Source organism: Chelon labrosus, assembly GCF_963514085.1.
Source record: "Chelon labrosus genome assembly, chromosome: 21".
Classification (NCBI taxonomy): Eukaryota; Metazoa; Chordata; class Actinopteri; order Mugiliformes; family Mugilidae; genus Chelon; species Chelon labrosus.
In genome coordinates this window covers 19,333,179-19,352,807 of record NC_140354.1, presented here as the reverse complement: position 1 = coordinate 19,352,807, position 19,629 = coordinate 19,333,179, and the positions used below count along the sequence as shown (strand labels likewise).

The window sequence follows — 19,629 nt, the reverse complement described above, 5'->3', positions numbered from 1 at the left end:
TTTTTTTTTTTTTATCGTGAAGATCGAAGTTTGGAGTCGAAAAAAAAAACGTATCAATGGCTCGACTTGCGGGTTTGTAAAAAGTCCTCGCCCCCGATTCATTCAACCAACTTTTCCTCGCAAACTTCACACGAGCAGATATTTGGCACGCCGACGCCGGTTTGTCCGCGAACAAAAGCTCCACGCAAACAATACGCGCCCACGAGCTCGCTCACACACTCAGTATTTCTCTGTCACACATGCCCACACAGACATTACCAACCAACTGCTAATCACAGCAGAATGGCTGTCAGCTCACAGACAACTGAACCAACACCGCTCCTAACAGAAAACAGAGAATAAATGAATTACACGTGGGATATATATGTTTATCACTTATTTAAGTGATATAAAACTAAACTAAGAGCCTGTAGCGGTGCTAGCTGCTCTGTAAGTATCGTCTCGATGCTAGTCTTAGCAAGACAGACAGAGCAAACGGGTATTATGTATTCAAATGAAGCTGAACAAAGTGGCGAGGTAGAACCCAAAAGCAGGAACAGGAAACAAAAGAACTTTAACGAAAACGTACTAATCAGGAATAAAAAGCGTTCCGGGATAATGCAGAAAAACCCAAAATCAAGATAAAGTCTGAGGAACACAGGGAAGCGCGATGGAGCTGAACCAAAACACAAGGAAACAGGCGACTTGACAGGCATAACATTATGACCACCTTCCTAATATTGTGTAGGTCTCCCTTGTTGCCTCCAAAACAGTTGTGACTCATCAGAGAATGGACATGGGCATTCGGAGGGTGTCCTGTGGTGTCTGGCAACATAATGTTGTTAGTAGGGGCCTTTGAGGGGAGGGGCCTCTGTGGATCATCCCACAGCTACTTGATCAGTTTGGGATCTAGTGAATTTGGAGGCCAGGTCAACACCTTGTGCTGTTTTTGATGTTTTTTTGTTGTAGTTGTTCCGAAAGCGTTTTTGTGGTTGCATTTACTGTCAGTGGTCATAATGTTATGCCTGGTTGGCGTACATGGGCTGAAGGATTGACGAGACACGGGTCGGAGTGCGGAGCACACAAGGAGGAACCAATCAAAGGGTGAAGACGCAGGATGTAAAGCAAGAAACAAAAACACTAAGGAAGAAATTATCAGAACAGAAACAGGAAACACAAAGAAAACTGATCGGGATTACAACTGAGATTATAAAACACAATATCATGGCAGGGCAACTGGATTTGTTCATCTAAACAGCTTCTTCAGTTCAGAAGAACTATGACTATCCAGGCGTTATGTCATTCATTTTATACTCCCGCGGGTGATCTATGCAAAGTCTACGCCGAATGAAGAACTTTTTAGACCAAGCATAATTGTTGTTGTAGCCTACGTTGGCGCAATGTGTAATCACGTTTCTGGGGGCAAACGGTAAGGATACTCTTAAGGGTACGCCGCTAGATCTTGACATGCAACCGTAAATCTGACTTTCTCATGTGCACGAACAAAGTCTAGCTCGTTAGCTTCTGATCAACCAAAGCTAACCGGAACATTGCTGTTTTGTCAGGAGTGCACCATCAAGAGAGGCAACTTATTGACATATTTTGACAGAAACAGCAGACATGTTCAGGGATTCAAGGGATTCAATTTTTGGCAACCGTTTGGAACATCCCTAACATCAGTGTCCTGCCTTTGTCCGAAGCGTCCTCCGACAAGTGCAAGAGTTGAAGAGGACACTCAGTATTGTTCTGCTGAGCTGGGAACTCGGCAGCACAAACTGTCTAGCTGTCCCACGCACTCCTTCAGCAACTGAGTTGTCACGTAATTCCTTAACTGTGTTTCTTTCAGAGCCTCACGGCCCGTCCTTCACCATCGGTAAGGCCATCTGGCTGCTGTGGGGTCTGGTCTTCAACAACTCCGTGCCTGTGCAGAACCCCAAAGGCACCACCAGTAAGATCATGGTGTCAGTGTGGGCCTTCTTCGCTGTCATCTTCTTGGCCTCCTACACTGCCAACCTGGCTGCTTTCATGATCCAAGAAGAATATGTGGACCAGGTGTCTGGTCTGTCAGACAAAAAGGTAAGGTGTAAAAGTGGCCACTGACTCTCTCGTCTGTATTTTGTAAAGGAGATCTCTTTTTTTTTTTACACTTCTTTCTCTGTACTTTGTTCAGTTCCAGAGCCCCAACGACTTCTCGCCTCCGTTTCGCTTCGGCACCGTTCCTAACGGGAGCACGGAGAGAAACATTCGGAACAATTATCCAGAGATGCACTCCTACATGACAAAGTTCCACCAGAGGAACGTGAATGAAGCCCTGCAGAGTCTCAAGGCTGGGTGAGCGGCGGCGGCACAGTAGTTAATTTTACTGTATTTCATCTTAAAGTAACCAAGGGGGCCTTCGTTTGAAGCCGGCCAGTGTTAGAGGAAGGTCTTGATTTCGTACTGGGTTTTCACACCTATATGTCGTTCCTATATGTGGTTCATGTTCACCGACAATCGAGACAAAGTTATTACAAGCACTCAACGCTATGTTCTCTGCAGTTTTGTGATTGGAAATCCGGCATTTATTGCTGTTCTGGTGGTGAATGTACCTGTGTTCTCTATAAGAACAACAACTTCAGCTTGATCAGGCATCTAGGCCACACAAAGATGGTTAGCATTGATGCCTCACAGGAAGAAGTTTCTAGATTCGAATTTGTCTGTAGACTGGTTCCTTTCTGACCTGTGAATACAATCTCAACAAGCCTTGCTGGCATTTCAAATTAAAAGCCCTCTCAATGGACTGAGCCTCAGTTTCTTGTCGGTGCTTTTATTGTCAAACTCTTGCAGGCGAGCCATACGCCACAACAACTGAACGGGATTAAAGAACAACGAAACCAATACACCCACTGTGACCGAAATAGGAAAATAATACTTGAGCTGAGTAACCCAGAACCACAAACTGTTGAAAATAACATATTTATATTGTTGAATTTATTAAATTAAATCAGTGGAAATGTACACCCGGCTCAGTTTTAAATTATACGACCGGCGCGAGGAGTTTAGTCATCTTTACTCGTTCGCGTATCGACCGTGAACCCAGCCATTATCCCAGACCCTGGTTTTTAATTGACTTCCAGTTTTTAATCAAAGGAAATGCAGCAGTTTTGTTTTATGTCAAACTAACAAAAAAGTGTTTTCTTTTTCATACCTGAATGATCACATCTGCATTTGAGTCTTCACAAAATGCAGTAGAGAACAACAGAAGGGGTTATCGACTATTGTATTTTTGAAGATATGGACTCTGAGCCGCCATGTTCATTGTATTAAAGCTAAATCATCATTGGCATTTCATAATAAAATTTTCTTTAAACTCAATTTGATGGTTCTGTAGCACAGAGCAGGTAAACGCAAAACAAAGGTCTCCAGTTCTTTGTTTTAAATTCATGTGAACATATTGTACCTCCAATAATACTTCCTCCTCCCCTGTTCAGCTTCCTTCTAGCGTGCCTTTGCCTTTTCGGCGGTCTGTGTGCCAGCTCCAGCCTTTGGCAAACCAAGTGGAAGTCTATTACGCTTATCAGCGGCTTAGTGCTATTTAGCAGGTTAATTGGAACGTTGTAGCTGAGATGTCTGACTCCTAAGAGCTAATTAATTGCAACCTATCTCTTCTCCCCCTCTCTCCTTTTCTCTCTCTCTCTCTGTCTCTTTTTCTTCAGCAAACTAGACGCTTTCATTTATGACGCGGCCGTGCTGAACTACATGGCGGGCAGGGACGAGGGCTGCAAGCTGGTGACCATCGGCAGCGGCTACATCTTCGCCACCACGGGCTACGGCATCGCCATCCAGAAGGAGTCGCTCTGGAAGAGACACGTGGACCTGGCCATCCTGCAGCTCTTCGGAGACGGTGAGGAAGCTGTTCCCTTTTTATTTATTCATGCTTAAGTGCACGGTTTAAAGCAGCGATACAGCCGTTCTGAAGTGTCGCGCAGTTGCCGAGACGAGGCCCGCGTGTTGTCGGCGGACGCAACAGATCAGAACCTCCCGACAACCTTGAAACAAACATTAAAGGATAAGTTAATTCAACTGTGGTCTTATTTTAATCAGTCACCGATTCAGATAACCTTGTACCTAAATCTGAGGATCTAAGAAAAAAGTTATTTTCAGTCAAATCTCAAATTCATTGCACCTTAAATGTTGGTAATTAAACCTTTAGCGAAAAACGAAAACCTGAGAGCTTGTTCTAAACATGACTCATCATCTGACTGCCTGCCGCCTTGTCTCGTTTGACTTCTTATTAGCAGCAACAATAAGCAAACCTGCAGTCTACACCGATCAGCCACAACATTAAAACCACTGTCAGGAGAAGTAAATAACATCGACCATCTTGTGACAACTCCATGTTCTGCTGGGAAACTTTTGGACCTGGCATTCATTGGTGTGGATGTTACTTAGACATGTAGCACCCACCTAGACCAGACCAGGCACCCCCCACCCCATAGCAATGACACTCCTTGATGGCAGCAGACATCCCCAGCAGGATGCAACCACAAAAACAGTCATGAAGAACATCACAAGGTGCTGACCTGGCCTCCAAATTCTCTAGATCCCAAACTGATCTGTGGGATGATCCACAGAGGCCCCTCCCCTCAAAGACCCCCCCCCCCACAACATCCTGTTGCCAGACACCACAGGACACCCTCAGAAGGCCCATGTCCATTCTCTGATGAGTAACAACTGTTTTGGAGGCCTACAAGGGAGACCTACACAATATTAGGAAGGTGGTCATAATGTTATGCCTGATCCGTGTATGTAATACGTAAGATCTAGTTTGTAATAAACCTGAATTATCCTTTGAGACGTAATAGAAACTTCTTCATTTACCCTTCATTCAGCCTACACACAGCAAAACATAGCTGTGTGAGATGTTAAGACATTCTGGCTAAAGGTTCAGGTTTGTTTAAAAGAAAAACTGGATTGACCACCAGACACTCCCTGCTGATGTTCTCCCACTGCGGCCTCCTCCAGCTCTTGATTGTTGTGTTCTATATTTGCCTTTAGCTCGGTCCTCGGCAAGTAAAACGCAGCTCGGGCTTGATTGATTCCCTCACCTCTTTGCCTGAAAATCTCTTCGGCTGCCGAACGTTTTTCCCGCCGACTGACGGAAAGCGGGTCCGGTGGGGTTTATGCTGCGTCTGGTTGAATCCGGTCCTCTTGCTTCAGTCAGAATCATCATCATCATCATCATCGGTTTCGAGCAGGCACCACCCACAGATGTTCCGCACAAAAACCCTTAACTACCCTCCAGCCATTTTCAAAACGAAGAAGAACTTCAAACGAGTCCATTCGCCTTTGTTTTAGGACTTTATTTTTAGATATACCACGACTTGGATGACTGAGAATCTTCACAGACGTCTTGGGAAAGAATTCAGACAGTAAGATTTCTATTTATTAGGGATAAGGACGGAGGTTTGGTGTCTAATTGGTTCTGGAACTCAAATGTACAGAAACTCTCCCTCTCATACAATACATCAAGTACAGAAGAGGTACGACGCTGCTAGTAGGAATATAATTTGAGATTTAGCGCCGCTGTGGGGGCCCCTCTGCTTTACGATCATGCTTTTTTTTTTTTTACGGGACACTGCCCAAGCTCTCTTGGGTTTGATCTTTTCCAAAATGCACTTCCACTGCAGCTCTAGCTGGAGCGTTAATGAGCCTCCTGAACGAGCCGGGGGTGGGGGAGGGGCGGTGAAACGAAATGACCGTCCCTAACCTGCGTAGTATATGCTTTATGGGTTCGAAGCGAAAGCGCCTCGTCGTAAACAAGTCAGAGTGTCGCGAAAACAACGGCCGCTCGCTAAGTTCATCGACTTTAACGGTCTAATTTCACGGCGCCCCGTTGTCGTGATATACGGCTCAATTCAGACGGGGAAATGTAATGAAAGTTTTTTCGGTGTGTAGGTTCGTGTGCGTGTGTTGTTGCTAGTTTAGTTGGGCGCCGTCCAGCGTGTTGTGAGCATCCTGAACCAAGGGCCCTCCGGGGGCCCGCTATACTGCGTCCCAGTTAGGGGTGCCAGCATAGCTCCTGGTGTATTTCGACACCGTGCTTGTGTGTGTGTGTGTTTGCACATGTGAATATGGGTCAGCCCTCTGAAAATGAGAGTGTCTATGTGTGGAAGCGAGGGGAGTGTATGTGTGTTAAGGAGTATTTCTGATTATTTTTGACACGGGTTTATTTTTATCAGCCTACATATAACTCGCTAAGAGTGTTTTCTGTTTTGTTCCTCATCGATTATCGGATAGCTGCACATTTAACTCTTTCAAACTTTGATGTGAGTCAAACTTTTTCGCACATGTGTACTCGTGTGTCTCAATGTGGGTCGTCTCGCGGTAACACCCCCCCCCGTCCCCGTCCCCGTCCCCGCCATGCCCACTGCAACAGCATTACTACAGGAAGCGAGCGGCCCCGTCTCGCCCCCTCTCAGGATTTCAATGTCACTTTGCCACGCCTCGCCATCCACTCCCCTCCCGGTGGCCTAGAAAGCGGACTCAGACTCACGCGGAGAGCCCGGTGGCCTGGTACGAAGGGTCTGGAAGGGAGTCTGACGCAGGCCTGAGCAAAAAATACATCACAGCTGTCCTGAAAATTAAACTGCAATTTAGATTTTCTTTTTTTTTTTTTTGAATGGCTGTTAAGTAGAAACTTTGAAGACCTTTTATGCCCTTCGTGATGCCAAAGAAAGACCTGTTGCATCGTTTCAGAGATATCAGACGTGGCTGATGAAAGGGTTTCTACTATTTTCCAGATCTTAAAATGTGCTTCATAAGCTTTTCATCTGACTTTTGACTTCAATGCATACTTAAAGTAATTAGATTTTAGAAAGTGGCTAAAATTAGGAATAGTGGAAACAGGCTGAAAGAAAACGCTAGTGTTCACTGAACCTCTTTGCTTTATCTTGGTCCTTTCAGTCTTGGTCTTCTTTCTCATCTTGCACACCATCCACTCAGACGTCTAAACTGTTTGCAACTAAAACTAATACTTCCCTGAAGAAGCTACTCGGTTGTTGGGTTGCTAAACTGTTTGTAAAGGTTCTCAGTCATCCAGGTCATGGTATATCCCATAGACTGTATATAAATATGGACTATGCGTCCCCACTTCCTTGCACTGGCTAAACTGACGCTATTTTCCCGGGGATACGGCCAGCGCCATCTTGCGATATTGGAGCCAGAGTCTGCGCAGTACGATCCGATAGTGGAGCCACGTGAAGCCACGATTATTGATGCCCCACCCACACTTCATCCAGACTCACCCGGTTTTTGGTAAATAAATACTACGCTCTGATCTACCTCCACCAGTTACAAGGAAATGTTGGATCCTACAGGCCGCTTTACGGAGTGATTGGCATGGCAAATGCTAAAATGCTAAATTGTCAATTAACTAACTAAAATGAAACTTATCCAAAAAAAATTGACACTTGAACATGCATCAACAGTATATTAACTACCTAAAATGACAGAAACCTTGAAAAAAATAATTTATTTGACATGTATTTTAGTGTTTTAGTTTGGCCCAAGTCCCGCCCACTAACATGGAGGAGGTGGAGCTTATGACCTATACTGCAGCCAGCCACCAGGGGGAGCTCTACTTGCTTTGGCTTCACTTTTGAGAAACCCTTCCGCTGTCCATCTTTATACTGTCTGTGGTTTATCTAAAACAAAAAAGCAGCAACTTCGACTTGTAGAGTTTCTTGAAGACTTTTCATCCGAGTAGCTTTTTCAGTTAAATACTTAAATACTTGTGGGGAGTTGGGGTTTAAATCAGAACATCTCTGGCTGTTACCCATCTGAATCTCACATCATCATCATCATCATCATCATCATCTTCCACACCTGATATCTCTTCAGGACCAGGATTCGGCTGTCCACATACACCTGAAGGGCAAAGGATGCTCCTTTGAAGACATCCACATTTTATCCAGAGATGACAGATGGTTTGAAAGAGGAATAAAGGAAGACATCTATGTCAAATTGGAAACCTCTTCTCTGAACAGGGGAAGTGGACTGAGATATAATCTGCCATCAATTTACAATACAGTTAAACCTTTCTGTCCTCAGAAAGTTTCGACTCCAATTACTCCAATTATTCTAATGTTTTGTTGCTCCTCTGACACAGTGACACGTCAACCAATCATATGCGTTTGCGTCACTAGTTTCTGTGAGATATATACAGTCATACCTCTTCCAAACCAGCACCAAGCATTTGAGTGACTCTCCAATGGGGACTGGCAATGCTAACCAATTTGTAGCTTTTGTCTCCCCCACCTCCTGAACCATCTTGTTTTTTGGATGTTAGACTTGTTGAGCCTTCCAGACACCAACAGTTACCTAGCCTCCAACTTAAACACCAAGCAATTTACACAATTTCGTAACCACGATCCCATTAGTTCCATTTCAAAGCAAAAAAAAAAAGTTCATCTCAGGTTTTTTTTTCTCCTTTTGGTTGCAGTGAGTGTTTCCAAGGACAAAAATTAAGTTTCTTCTTGTATTTGTTAAAAAGGAGCAGGTGTGCATGATAAAATGGAACAATGGGTGGCTTTTAATTAGCTGCTTCAGAGTTAGATAGCTAAGCCATTGTTAATGCACAGAGCTTTATATAATGTGAACATTTTACAGTGTTGAACTGTCCTACAAGTCCTAAAGTCCACTGTGTCCAAAAAACAAGCTCAAACAAGGACAAATGGACTTGTAGAGTTTCTGAAAGACATTTCACCCAAATAGCCTTTTTAGTTTTAAACGACTGGTGGGGAGTTGGAGTTTAAATAGGAACATCTGTGCGTGTTACCCTTCAGAAACTCACGTGACTAGCGTTAACGACCAGATTCTTTCTTGTAATTGATCCTGTTTTCTTTCTCCAATGTTCTCCAGTCTCAAGGTGTAAACGGGCGTGAAACGTCTTGGGGACAGATGTTCAGACTGTGTTGCAAATTGATGATGGATTAAATCTGAGTCCACCTCTGTTCAGAGAAGGATTTTCCAATTTGACATGGATGACTTCAATCAAGTCCAGTTGCCCTTGTTTCAGCTTGTTTTTTGAATGTACCACGACCTGGATGATTGTAAACTAATTCGTCCCTCTTTTCAACAAAAACTTGAGTTAGAAACTTAGTTGCAGTCACAGTTTTATCAGTTCATCCGGGCTGAATTGTGATTGTGTCTGTAGTTTGAATTTGTACGCTGCTGAGATCCTTTGTCGATACTCGGAGGCCGGTGAGGGTTGCGGTGCAGGAATCACGCTGACGTGCGGCGACGGCGGCTGAATCTGTGATTAATTAAGCGACGCCTGTCCTGCCGCAGTCGGCTTTGATAGAGAACAGCTTGTGATGAAACAGAAGGTGACCCACTAAAGAGAGCAGAAGCTCGGGGACCGGCTCCAGACGCAGCACAGACACCTACAGACGCAATTGTTTGCCGAAAAGGGGCGCACATAAGATTGATGTAATTAATGTGTGTGTGTGTGTGTTTCTCGTCTTCCCGCCTGCTGTGAAGCCTACTGCACGATTCAGAGCTGTATTTCACTTCTATCCACCATGACCCCCTCTTCCGCCCGCCTGCCCGCCATCTTCCCTCCTCTCTTCTTCTGTTGCATCATTCTCTCTATCCCCTGTGTCCTCCAACACCCATCCTGTTATTACATCATATCCCTGCTCTCTACTTTATGTTTTACATATATTCCCTTTTCTTTATTAAAAACATGTCGTCATTGAGCCTCCCTCCATTCCACTTCTTCCTTGTTGCTCCATCGACTCATTTTCTCTCTGGCCCCTCATCCGTCTCCCCCTGCCTCCTTCTCCCTTCATACCATCTGTTTCTCTTCTGTCTCCTTCGCTTTGTCCTTCCTCCTCTTCATCCCTTATCTACTGTCTCCAGGTGAGATGGAGGAGCTGGAGTCCCTCTGGCTGACGGGGATCTGCCACCACGAGAAGAACGAGGTGATGTCCAGCCAGCTGGACGTGGACAACATGGCCGGCGTCTTCTACATGCTCGGCGCCGCCATGGCCCTTTCGCTCATCACCTTCATCTGCGAGCACTGGTTCTACTGGCAGCTTCGCTTCTGCTTCATGGGCGTCTGCTCCGGCCAGCCCGGCTTCGTCTTCTCAATCAGCAGGGTGAGAGAGGGTGGGAGAGGGAACGGAAATTACAAGAAATACTAGGAATGTGTGCATCCGTATGGTATAGTACCATAAAACTCATAAAGTAGCATTTTTGCAGACACTAGCTCAACTTGAATTGCACAAATAAATGAATCAGTTAGTCTGGAGTTAGCTCATAGCGGAGCTGGTGGTTTAGGCATCTGGTGAGGGTGCCTCTTGGACACCTTATCTGGTATGGCCGGCTGGGAGACCTTAAGCTAGACCGAGGATTCGCTTAAGGTGCTATACATTGTACCTTGGGCCTTGGAATACCTCATAACCCCCCATAAGGAGCTAGAAAACTAAGAAGAGGGACATGGTTTACCAGGTACGCCCAGCTGGGAGACCCTGAGGTAAACCCAGAATAAGCTGGAGGTGCTATACATTTCGCCTTGGGTCTTGGAGTACCTCAAAATCCCTCATGAGAAACTAGAAAACTAGGAAGAGGGACATGGTTTACCAGGTACGCCCAACTGGGAGACAATAAGGTAGGCCCAGAATTAGCTGGAGGTGCTATACATTTCACCTTTGACCTTGGAATACCTCAAAGTACACCAAAGGGAGCTAGAAAACTAGGAAGAGAGACATGGTTTACCAGGTACGCCCAACTGGGAGACACCAAGGTAGACCCAGATTTAGCTGCAGGTGCTATACATTTCATCTGGTACCTTGAAATACCTCAAAATCCATCATAAGGGGCTAGAAAACTAGGAAGAACTAGGAAGAGAGACATGGTTTACCAGGTATGGCCAACTGGGAGACCCTAAGGTAGACCCAGAATTAGCTGGAGGTGCTATACATTGTACCTTGGGCCTTGGAATACCTCAAAATCCCCCGTAAGGAGCTAGAAAACTAGGAAGAGAGACATGGTTTACCAGGTATGCCAAACTGGGAGGCAGTAAGGTAGACGCAGATTTAGCTGGAGGTGCTATACATTTCACCTGTGACCTTGGAATACCTCAAAATCCATCACAAGGGACTAGAAAACTAGGAAGAACCAGGAAGAGAGACATGGTTTACTAGGTGTGGCCAACTGGGAGACCCTGAGATAGACCCAGAATTAGCTGGAGGTGCTATACATTTCACCCTGGGCCTTGGAATACCTCAAAATCCCAAATTAGGAGCTAGAAAATAGGAAGAGGGACATTATCTCAATACCATGTTTAGCCTGTTGCCAGATAGGGGACACAACTTCATATTGCCGGTACAGTCTGTTTAAGCCAGAGAAAGCACACTGGAGCTTGCATTTTTCACACCACACATGATTTTTAAGCATCGAAACCAAGCACAAGCCAAGTGCTATCACACTTCGGTATCTGGCACACCTTCCACCTTTATAGCAGCCGAATACTCGACAGCTTTCACGCAAACCTCCACAACCGCCGTCGTTCTCCCCAGAAAACCAAAAGGTTAGGAACAACACCTGGAAAGCTGAGAATTTTGAGCACCACTCAGAGTAAATATTTGAATTGTTCAGCAGAGTAGTCACTCTTTGTTACCAGAGTTGCCAATTTGTGGTAAACAAAGTTCACCTGACAAATAAATCCTCATTACTGTAGTCAGCGCTCTCTCACAGGAGTGAAAACAGTAGGTGATTTGTCATCTGGTAAGTAAGCAAATATACGCAAATATGAGATACAGCACCAGGTATAAAATGCAGACCACCAGTTAAAAAGCACATGGCAACAACTAAACTGCTCAAATTAAATGAACATCAGTGGAACTTTAGCTGTTGAAACTGTCCACGAGGCACAGTCTCTTTTGTCCTGAGCCTGGAGGTACAACCGACAAACCATCATCAGAGAACCTCAGATTCCTGCTGATCTATCTATCCAGCTATCCGCTTATTATCGATTTATCTATCTTTCTATCTGAGACCAAAGTTTAAGTCTCGATCACAAAGACTGATTTTTCTTGATGTGCAAAATTATCTTTTAATTTAACGCAGACATTTTCTGTGTAATTTCACGGCGCAATTCAAACATTTATTTGTTTGAATAACAGCGATTGACTACTGCAGATTTTTTTTTTTTACCAAAATTTGATCTCATAAAAGGGGCGGGGCTTTTCCTCTCTATACAGCTGTGGTAGTTTTTTAATTTAGGCATGTGCTGGACCATTCGAGCTTCCAAACACACCCACAAAACTATTTGAAAAGGCGGAAAAAATAAGGGAGTACATCCAAAACTGTCTCTAATTCTTCAATTTACTAGTCCTGCTTGTCTGGAAATTCATCCTTTATTACTTGGCCGTACTGTCTCTAATGTCTTTCTGAGGTTTTAGAGAAAAATTATAATCAAACTTAAACTCTCCCTTTCAAATTGTGAACACCTACTGTAGAGGAGCTTTTTTTTTTTTTTTTTTGGACGCTCAGGCCTTTCTGACCCCACGAGGTAAATATTTACGAAATGTTGAGCCAAAAATCAATATTTCACTCAACTAAAAAGTCCGCCACAGGACAGGGGAGGGTAAATCACCGGATCCCGGGGGAACAAAGTCACCCCCGAGGTATTTGATTTGCATTCCAATTGTTTTGACATGGCTCCTGTGTAATTCACTGCGTGCCTCTGAAGGTGAACCGCCGCGGGCTGAACCACGTGGCTAATTTACAGCGGAGGAGACCACACACTGCTGCTCACGCCCTCCATTTGATATGCTGTTGTGGTGCTGGCCGGGGCTGCTTGTGCCAAGAAGCTATGAAGAAAGGAAAAAAAAAATACATTTTCTCCTGTCTGCTCTAATATTACGCTCCAGTGCCCAACTTTGATTATTTTGTATGGTGTTAATTTTAACGTCATTGCCTTGTTTATGGTTGTGACTTCTCAGTTTCCAAAAACGGGGCTGCTCGATGTTGTTTTTGATTATTGTATCACTGTAATTTGGACGGGAACTGGATTAGAGACCAATTACGCTTTGAGCAACATTCAGAGATTGCGCTCGTTCTCATTTACAGAAATTACCTCTGTCTTTGCTGCAGTGTGACAAAATAATAAATGTCCACAAATGCAGCCAGATGATTCACCATGTGAATATATTCGGGGACAAATATTCATTGAGAGCGTTCATTTGTAGCACGGGAACTGCGAAACAACAACAACAACGGTGGAAATTACCGGTTATTACTTTCCCACAGTCCTCGGCCACGTTCCCTACTTCTCATTTACTTGTTTTCTCTCCAGCCGTGGCCATTTTTTTTTTTTCTCTTTTTTTCTATTTCTTTCTCGCCCGGCCCCTCGCATTGATTCCGCTTTTTTAATTTCACAGCGTAATCCAATAAACTTTATTGTTATTGCTGCAATTAACATTTAAGCTCGGCGGTGTAAAAAATGAGACATCTGTCACGGCTGGCGTGAGTCGCGTGGCTTCGGTCATGGCTGCACGCTCGGTTAGCGCTGCCTCCCTCTGTGGTTTTGAGAGCAGCGCTCCCCGGGCTACCTACCCCTCCAGGTCCCACCTGCAACGACTGAAACAAATTAATTATATTGATTTAAAAAGCCTCTGATGACTTTAGAACAGTAAATGTAGTAGAGGGCTAATCGCTCCGCTTTTCACAGCCCTCACCGTCACATCAAGTTAATTTGCATTTAACCCCATATATTTAGACCACACACGCTGCTATTAAATTATGTTACATGTAAAGTCAGAGCTGTGTGTACAGTTAGTAGAGGTTGCACGACTTCAGATCTTTTAAAATCGACTTTTGTGTGATGAAAGTTGAGTCTCTAACAAAAACACAGTAGAAAGTAATGCTTTGCAACAATAAAATCTATATCCTTGACCTGAATACATGTGCTGCATACTGTGCTCTGCAGGTATGTCTAGCCTGTATAAAAACAGGCGGCAACTCAGCGCCATCAATAGCATTTAATGGCTGTATTTATCTGAAGCCTTCTCTGTGTACTGCAGCTAAAGGACAATGAAATCCACCATCAAATTGTTGATGTGCAGCCTCCTTCTGTCTCTTATCACAGGACGACACTAATAAAAACGGTAGAAAGTAATGAAATCTATATTCTTGACCTGAACACATATGCTGAGAACAGACAGCTCATGTGCTACATACTGTGTGCTGTATATATGTATAGCGTGTATAAAAACAGGCAGCAACTCAGCACCATCAATAGCATTTAATAGTACTCCACAGCGTGTTAGATGGGATAGTGTAGCCAGGGTTATTTCTCTGAAGCCTTCTCCATGTACTGCAGCTAAAGGTCTAATAACTTAATCTAACTGTTGACGTGCAACTGCTGTCCAGAGAATTTGGACCGTTCTTCTGCTAGCGTTAGCGGATGCCTTTTCAGATGCACTGCAGTAGTACTTTTCTTGTATTTAAGGACTGACATGTCACGGTAGTATGATCTTCATCTTTCGTGAAGTATTTCCACACACCTTAACCGCTGCTAGTTTGCTGCAACGACTCACTGGGCTCCTCAACTGTCTTCCCGGAGGCATCCATGTTGTTATTGTCACGTGGTCGGTGGCTAGTTGACTTGATGCTTAAAGCGTCATGGCACAGGAGTGAAGTCGACGAACCCATTGGCCGACCAGCCTCTACAACCCCTAGGAGTTACGAGCATCAGGTTATTTGAAGACGTCCTGCTGCGACGCATTGGTGGATCGAAAGTTCTTGGAAATATTTGTATTCACGCACATAATCAGCTACAGTAACATCAGACCTGCAGCAATCTGCCCACTGTTACATTATGTGGGCTTGTGGAGTTGGAAAACAAAATCCGCTGTTGAATGCAAATTAGCAATCAAGGCAAAGTTAAATGCAACATTTGATGCACTAAAGTATTAACTTCTTGTTTCTGCTCATGGTTGTTGCCACAAATCTCTAAACAACGCAACAAACATCTATAAAGGTCAAAACCCATTGGGGGGAGGGTGGAGACCGTCCTGAAAATAAGGTCGGTGTTTCCGTCAGAGATGAGATGGCAAGGGAGGAAGACGCGACAGATTTAGCAGCAGGTGGGGCGTAAGGAGAACAATAAACGAAGAAAATCAAAAGGGATAAAGTGATGGCAAGTTATATAAACAGACAGATGGAGAGAAGAAACCCAGTCGAGAACGAGAGGGACGAGATAAACATTGAAAGATGATATTACAAAGGTGGGCGCATAAATTTGTCCTGCAGCGTTGAGTCATTTTGTATTTATGCTAACCTCTCTTAGTTTCAGCCACTGTCAAGCTTTGCATACTTGGCCGTTAACAGACTGTGAAATTAAAAGAAGTATTAATGTTATCTATAAAAACCAGAATGAAGGATGAAGCCTTTTTTTTTCTTTGCTGCAATGCAGGCACTGTCCATGTAGCTAATTAATTACCAGAAGCAAGTGGCTATTAGAAGGAGAACTGGGGGTCAACTAGTCATATTAGTGGACAAAGGGAGGAGGAGGGGGAGTCGTAGCTAAATAGCAGTGAAGATTTGGCAGTTGTAAGACCCCTAACCTCTTGCCCTGACCCTTGTACAGGCAACCAGGAAGGAGGTTAGTTGATCTTTGATCTTTAATGGCGGCCGAAGCGTTCCCTTTCTCTCCGTAGCCGTCTACAGACCGGCAGAAAAACAGAGTAAAATCATTGTCGGGAATTGATCCGGTCCTCTCCTTTCCCCATCTGTCATGCCTGGTTTGTTCTCCGCTCTGCATCCGTTTTTATCTGAATATTGTATCGTACATCACTGAATGCAAATGGAGCTGTTTATCTTTCTGTCACTGGTCGCGTCTCCTTCGCTTGGCCTTTCCCTGAACGGAAGGAACTATGCTCTGGCCAGTGGCTGTTTGAGGGTCTGTTCAACTGAGGTGTTTAATAACTGCCGGAGGGTATTGTTCAGCTGAATTCTAATCACATTGATTAAAGGTATTGACAAGTGGGTCCTAGGGATTTTTTACGGCTTCTTGGCCTATATCAATCATCCATTATCGAGCCACCCTATCCTCTCTGAATCCTCCCACTGTTTGCTCGCTTGCTCTCTAACTTTATCTCACACCAGTGAATGTACAGCATGGACGAGTCGGAGCATAAATTGTGTTTTGTGCAGTGTATCTCAGGCCAGATGTTCTTTTTTTCACATTTTTCTCACCCATCCATAAAGCTGCATCGTGTAAAACATGTTCAGCTTGCACTAAATCTTCAAAACACATTAGCAAAGCAGTAGCAGCTATAGTCCTCTGTCTACAGAGTGTGGGTTGCCTGTGCACATTTTTTACACATAATTACTGTAGTTACATGTGTGAGAAAATCAAATCAAGAAGAACAAACACGCTTTAGGTTGCGTTCAAGAGTGTTTGCATCCAAAATCGCCTGTATGGACAAGAGTCAGCATGCAATATTGATGAAAAACAAATACTGGGGAAGTTCTCTGTTTAATTCTTCCTCTTGCTTGTCTTTGTCCCACACAGGGCATCTACAGCTGTATCCATGGGGTGCAGATCGAAGAGAAAAGCAGCTCGGCATTGAACTCCCCATCGGCCACCATGAACAACACCCATTCCAACATTATGCGTCTCTTGCGCACCGCCAAGAACATGGCATCCCTGTCGGGGGTGAACGGCTCGCCGCACAGTGCTCTGGACTTCATCCGCCGCGACTCCTCTGTTTATGACATCTCTGAACACCGGCGCAGCTTGGCGGGTCACTCCGACTGCAAGCCGCCTTACCTACCAGAAGACAACATGTTCAGCGACTACATCAGCGAGGTGGAGAGGACGTTTGGCAACCTCCACCTCAAGGACAGCAATTTGTACCAGGACCACTATCTCCACCACCACGGCTCAACGCTGGGGCTCACCGGACCTCCCACCAACAGGCCCCATAGTTTGGGCAGTGCTAGTTCTCTGGAGGGCGGGATGTTCGACTGTGACAGCCTGGGCGGAGGGGTGGCTCCTATTTTCACCACCCAGCCCTGCTCGGCACTGACCCACAGGAACATGAGCAAGTTTGACCTGCTGTCTGGGCAGACTCCTCCCTCGGGTCAAGGCTTCAAAGGAGGCCTCCCCGACCTGTACGGGAAGTTCTCCTTCAAGGGAGGTGCCTCGAGTTCCACCTTCATCCCCGGACATGGCTACTGTGGAGGGAGAGGAGATGACGATGGGAATATACGTTCAGATGTGTCAGATATTTCCACGCACACAGTCACTTACGGGAACCTGGAGGGTAATGCCAAGAAGCGCAAACAGTACCGCGATAGTCTGAAAAAGAGGCCGGCCTCTGCTAAGTCCAGACGGGAGCTGGACGAGATTGAGCTGGGCTACAGGAGGAAACCCTACCACATCAGCCACCACCACTACCATGGCCACCGCTCTGCCTCCCCACCACTTTTGCCCTCTGAACGCAAGAGAGGTGGTGGCGGAGGAGGAAACAACGATGGGAACTCTTATCTTTTCAGAGAAAAGGAGAGCGTAAGGGATTTTTATTTGGACCAGTTTCGGCCCAAAGAGGGCGTTCCTCAGTGGGAACATGTGGACTTAACAGAGGGTCCCGGGAACAGAGATGGAGGGGTGGGGACTTGCACCACCCTGGTACCAGTGGACGACTTTCTTAAGAGCAAGCCCAAAAAGTCTGATTCAAAGAGCGGTGGAGGATCTGGGTTGGCAGGGGGAGAGTGGGAGTGCAGGAACTGTCGGGCAAGCGGTGGAGGGAGCAAGATGTCCATGCATGGAGGAGGGGTTGGTGGTTATGGTGGTGGTATGAGCTGTGGGACCTCTGGAGGTGGAGGAAACAGCCGCCCGAGCTCTGCGACCTGCATGCGCTGCGAAGGTTGTAAAAAGACAGGAAACCTCTACGATATCAGTGAAGACAACAACCACCTCTTGGAACAGATGGGGGGTGGGAAAGGTGGTGGAGGTGGAGGAGGAATCGGCGGAGGTCCTCAGCCTCAATCTCAGGCCCAGCAGAGGAGGAAGAGTGGAGGGCCACTTAGGAGGCAGCACTCATATGACGCATTTGTCGACCTTCAGAAAGAGGAATCGGGCGGGATGGGAAGTTTGATGGGAGGTTTAGGAGGAGGAGGTGGAGGCATGAGTGGTGCAGGTATGGGAGGAATGCTGCCCCCACCCAGGAGTGTTAGCTTGAAGGAGAAGGAACGCTACCTGGAAGGCACCAGCCCTTTTGCACACATATTTGAGCGCCACGGGGGCTCAGAAAGAGAAAGGGAACGAGACAGGGACCCGCTGTTTTATGGAGGCGACAGCCGGAAAGGGCCTGGCTCACCGTTTGGCCTGTTCAGAGGCGGTGAGGGTCTCCACCGCCGCTCCATCGGAGAGAGAGACATGAGAGACAGGGACAGGTCTTTGATGGAAGGAGGAGGTGGGGCAGGATTCTCTTTATCCAAATCTCTTTACCCCGACCGGGTAAACCAAAACCCCTTTATACCCACCTTTGGCGACGACCAGTGTCTGATGCACGGCGCCAAACAATATTACATGAAAAAGCAACAGCAGCAGCAGCAACAGCAGCAGCAGCAGCAACAAGTTGCCAAAAACAGCCGAAGTGACTTCAGGAGCCAGATGAGCGCAACGTCGTACCTGCCGGCGTCCGCCACAGCCGGGGTGATGTCCAACGTGGCACCCCGGTTCCCGAAAGAGCTCAGCCTCGGTGGAATGAACCACCACGGCTCCATGCTGGGGGTCGGTCCCCCGCGTCCCTTCAATGGAAGCAATGGCCATGTGTACGAGAAACTCTCCAGCATCGAGTCTGACGTGTGAAAGACAAAGACGGGGGAGGAGTGGACAATGGCGAAGGGAGAAGGAGGAGAGCAATAGAGGCATCTAGTGTTAGTAGATCAGGGATGATTCTAAAGACACTGTAGACACTCATAGCCCATATTGGAAAGATGAGAGGGACAACTGAGGAAAAGACTTTGAAATATAAGAATAAGGGGAAAGAAAATCTTGATTTTGCAAGAAAATATGGGTTCAAATAAAAAATCAGGACACCCTGAGGAGATGTGGGATGTTAACCCTCTCTCAGAAAATGGCCAAAGCTACTTTTATGTCCAAACACAGTCAAGTCCCCCCTCGACCTCACTCATCATTTCATCCTCCGGCGTGGTAGGAGTCGGTGTACTTCTTCCGACGCCCGATCTAAGGTTGATACCGGACGTGTGAGCGCGGTGCTATCCGATGTGCCGTCTGATCGGCTCCCGCTGAGCGCCCGAGCGGAGACGGGAGCGAACTGCAGAACGTAGACACTGTTCACCCAGAGCCGGGACACGGGAAATGACCCTGTCTCTGGGAGGAGACAGCCCGGCTTGTCCATCTCTCTTCTGTTCTCCCCTCTCTCTTTCCTCTTTCTCTCAGCTCCTCCTCCTCTTCCTTCATCCCTGACGCCAAAAGAGCTGTTTGCTGTGAGAAATACAATCATGAATGATAATAAGATATTCTTATAGAAAAAAAACAGGGTATAAGAACAACAATAATACTGATAACGTTGTGAATAACAAAGATGTTAGTGCTAATCACTAAGTTTTTTTCTTGTTTTGTGT

General features: G+C 45.8%; 1 protein-coding gene across 1 annotated transcript in view; it reads left to right on the top strand.

The window, feature by feature from the left end:
- The window catches only part of grin2ba (glutamate receptor, ionotropic, N-methyl D-aspartate 2B-a), a gene marked incomplete at its 5' end in the record, with an annotated part of 125,975 nt that extends 107,021 nt beyond the window's left edge, over window positions 1-18,954 (top strand). Inside the window, 5 exons of the mRNA XM_084569957.1 lie at window positions 1,826-2,055; window positions 2,150-2,310; window positions 3,675-3,862; window positions 9,883-10,121; window positions 16,547-18,954. Coding sequence (XP_084426083.1) covers window positions 1,826-2,055; window positions 2,150-2,310; window positions 3,675-3,862; window positions 9,883-10,121; window positions 16,547-18,850 — 3,122 coding nt within the window. The 3' untranslated portion in view covers window positions 18,851-18,954. The remainder of the gene's footprint in view (window positions 1-1,825; window positions 2,056-2,149; window positions 2,311-3,674; window positions 3,863-9,882; window positions 10,122-16,546) is intronic.
- Between the last annotated feature and the right edge of the window lie 675 nt (window positions 18,955-19,629).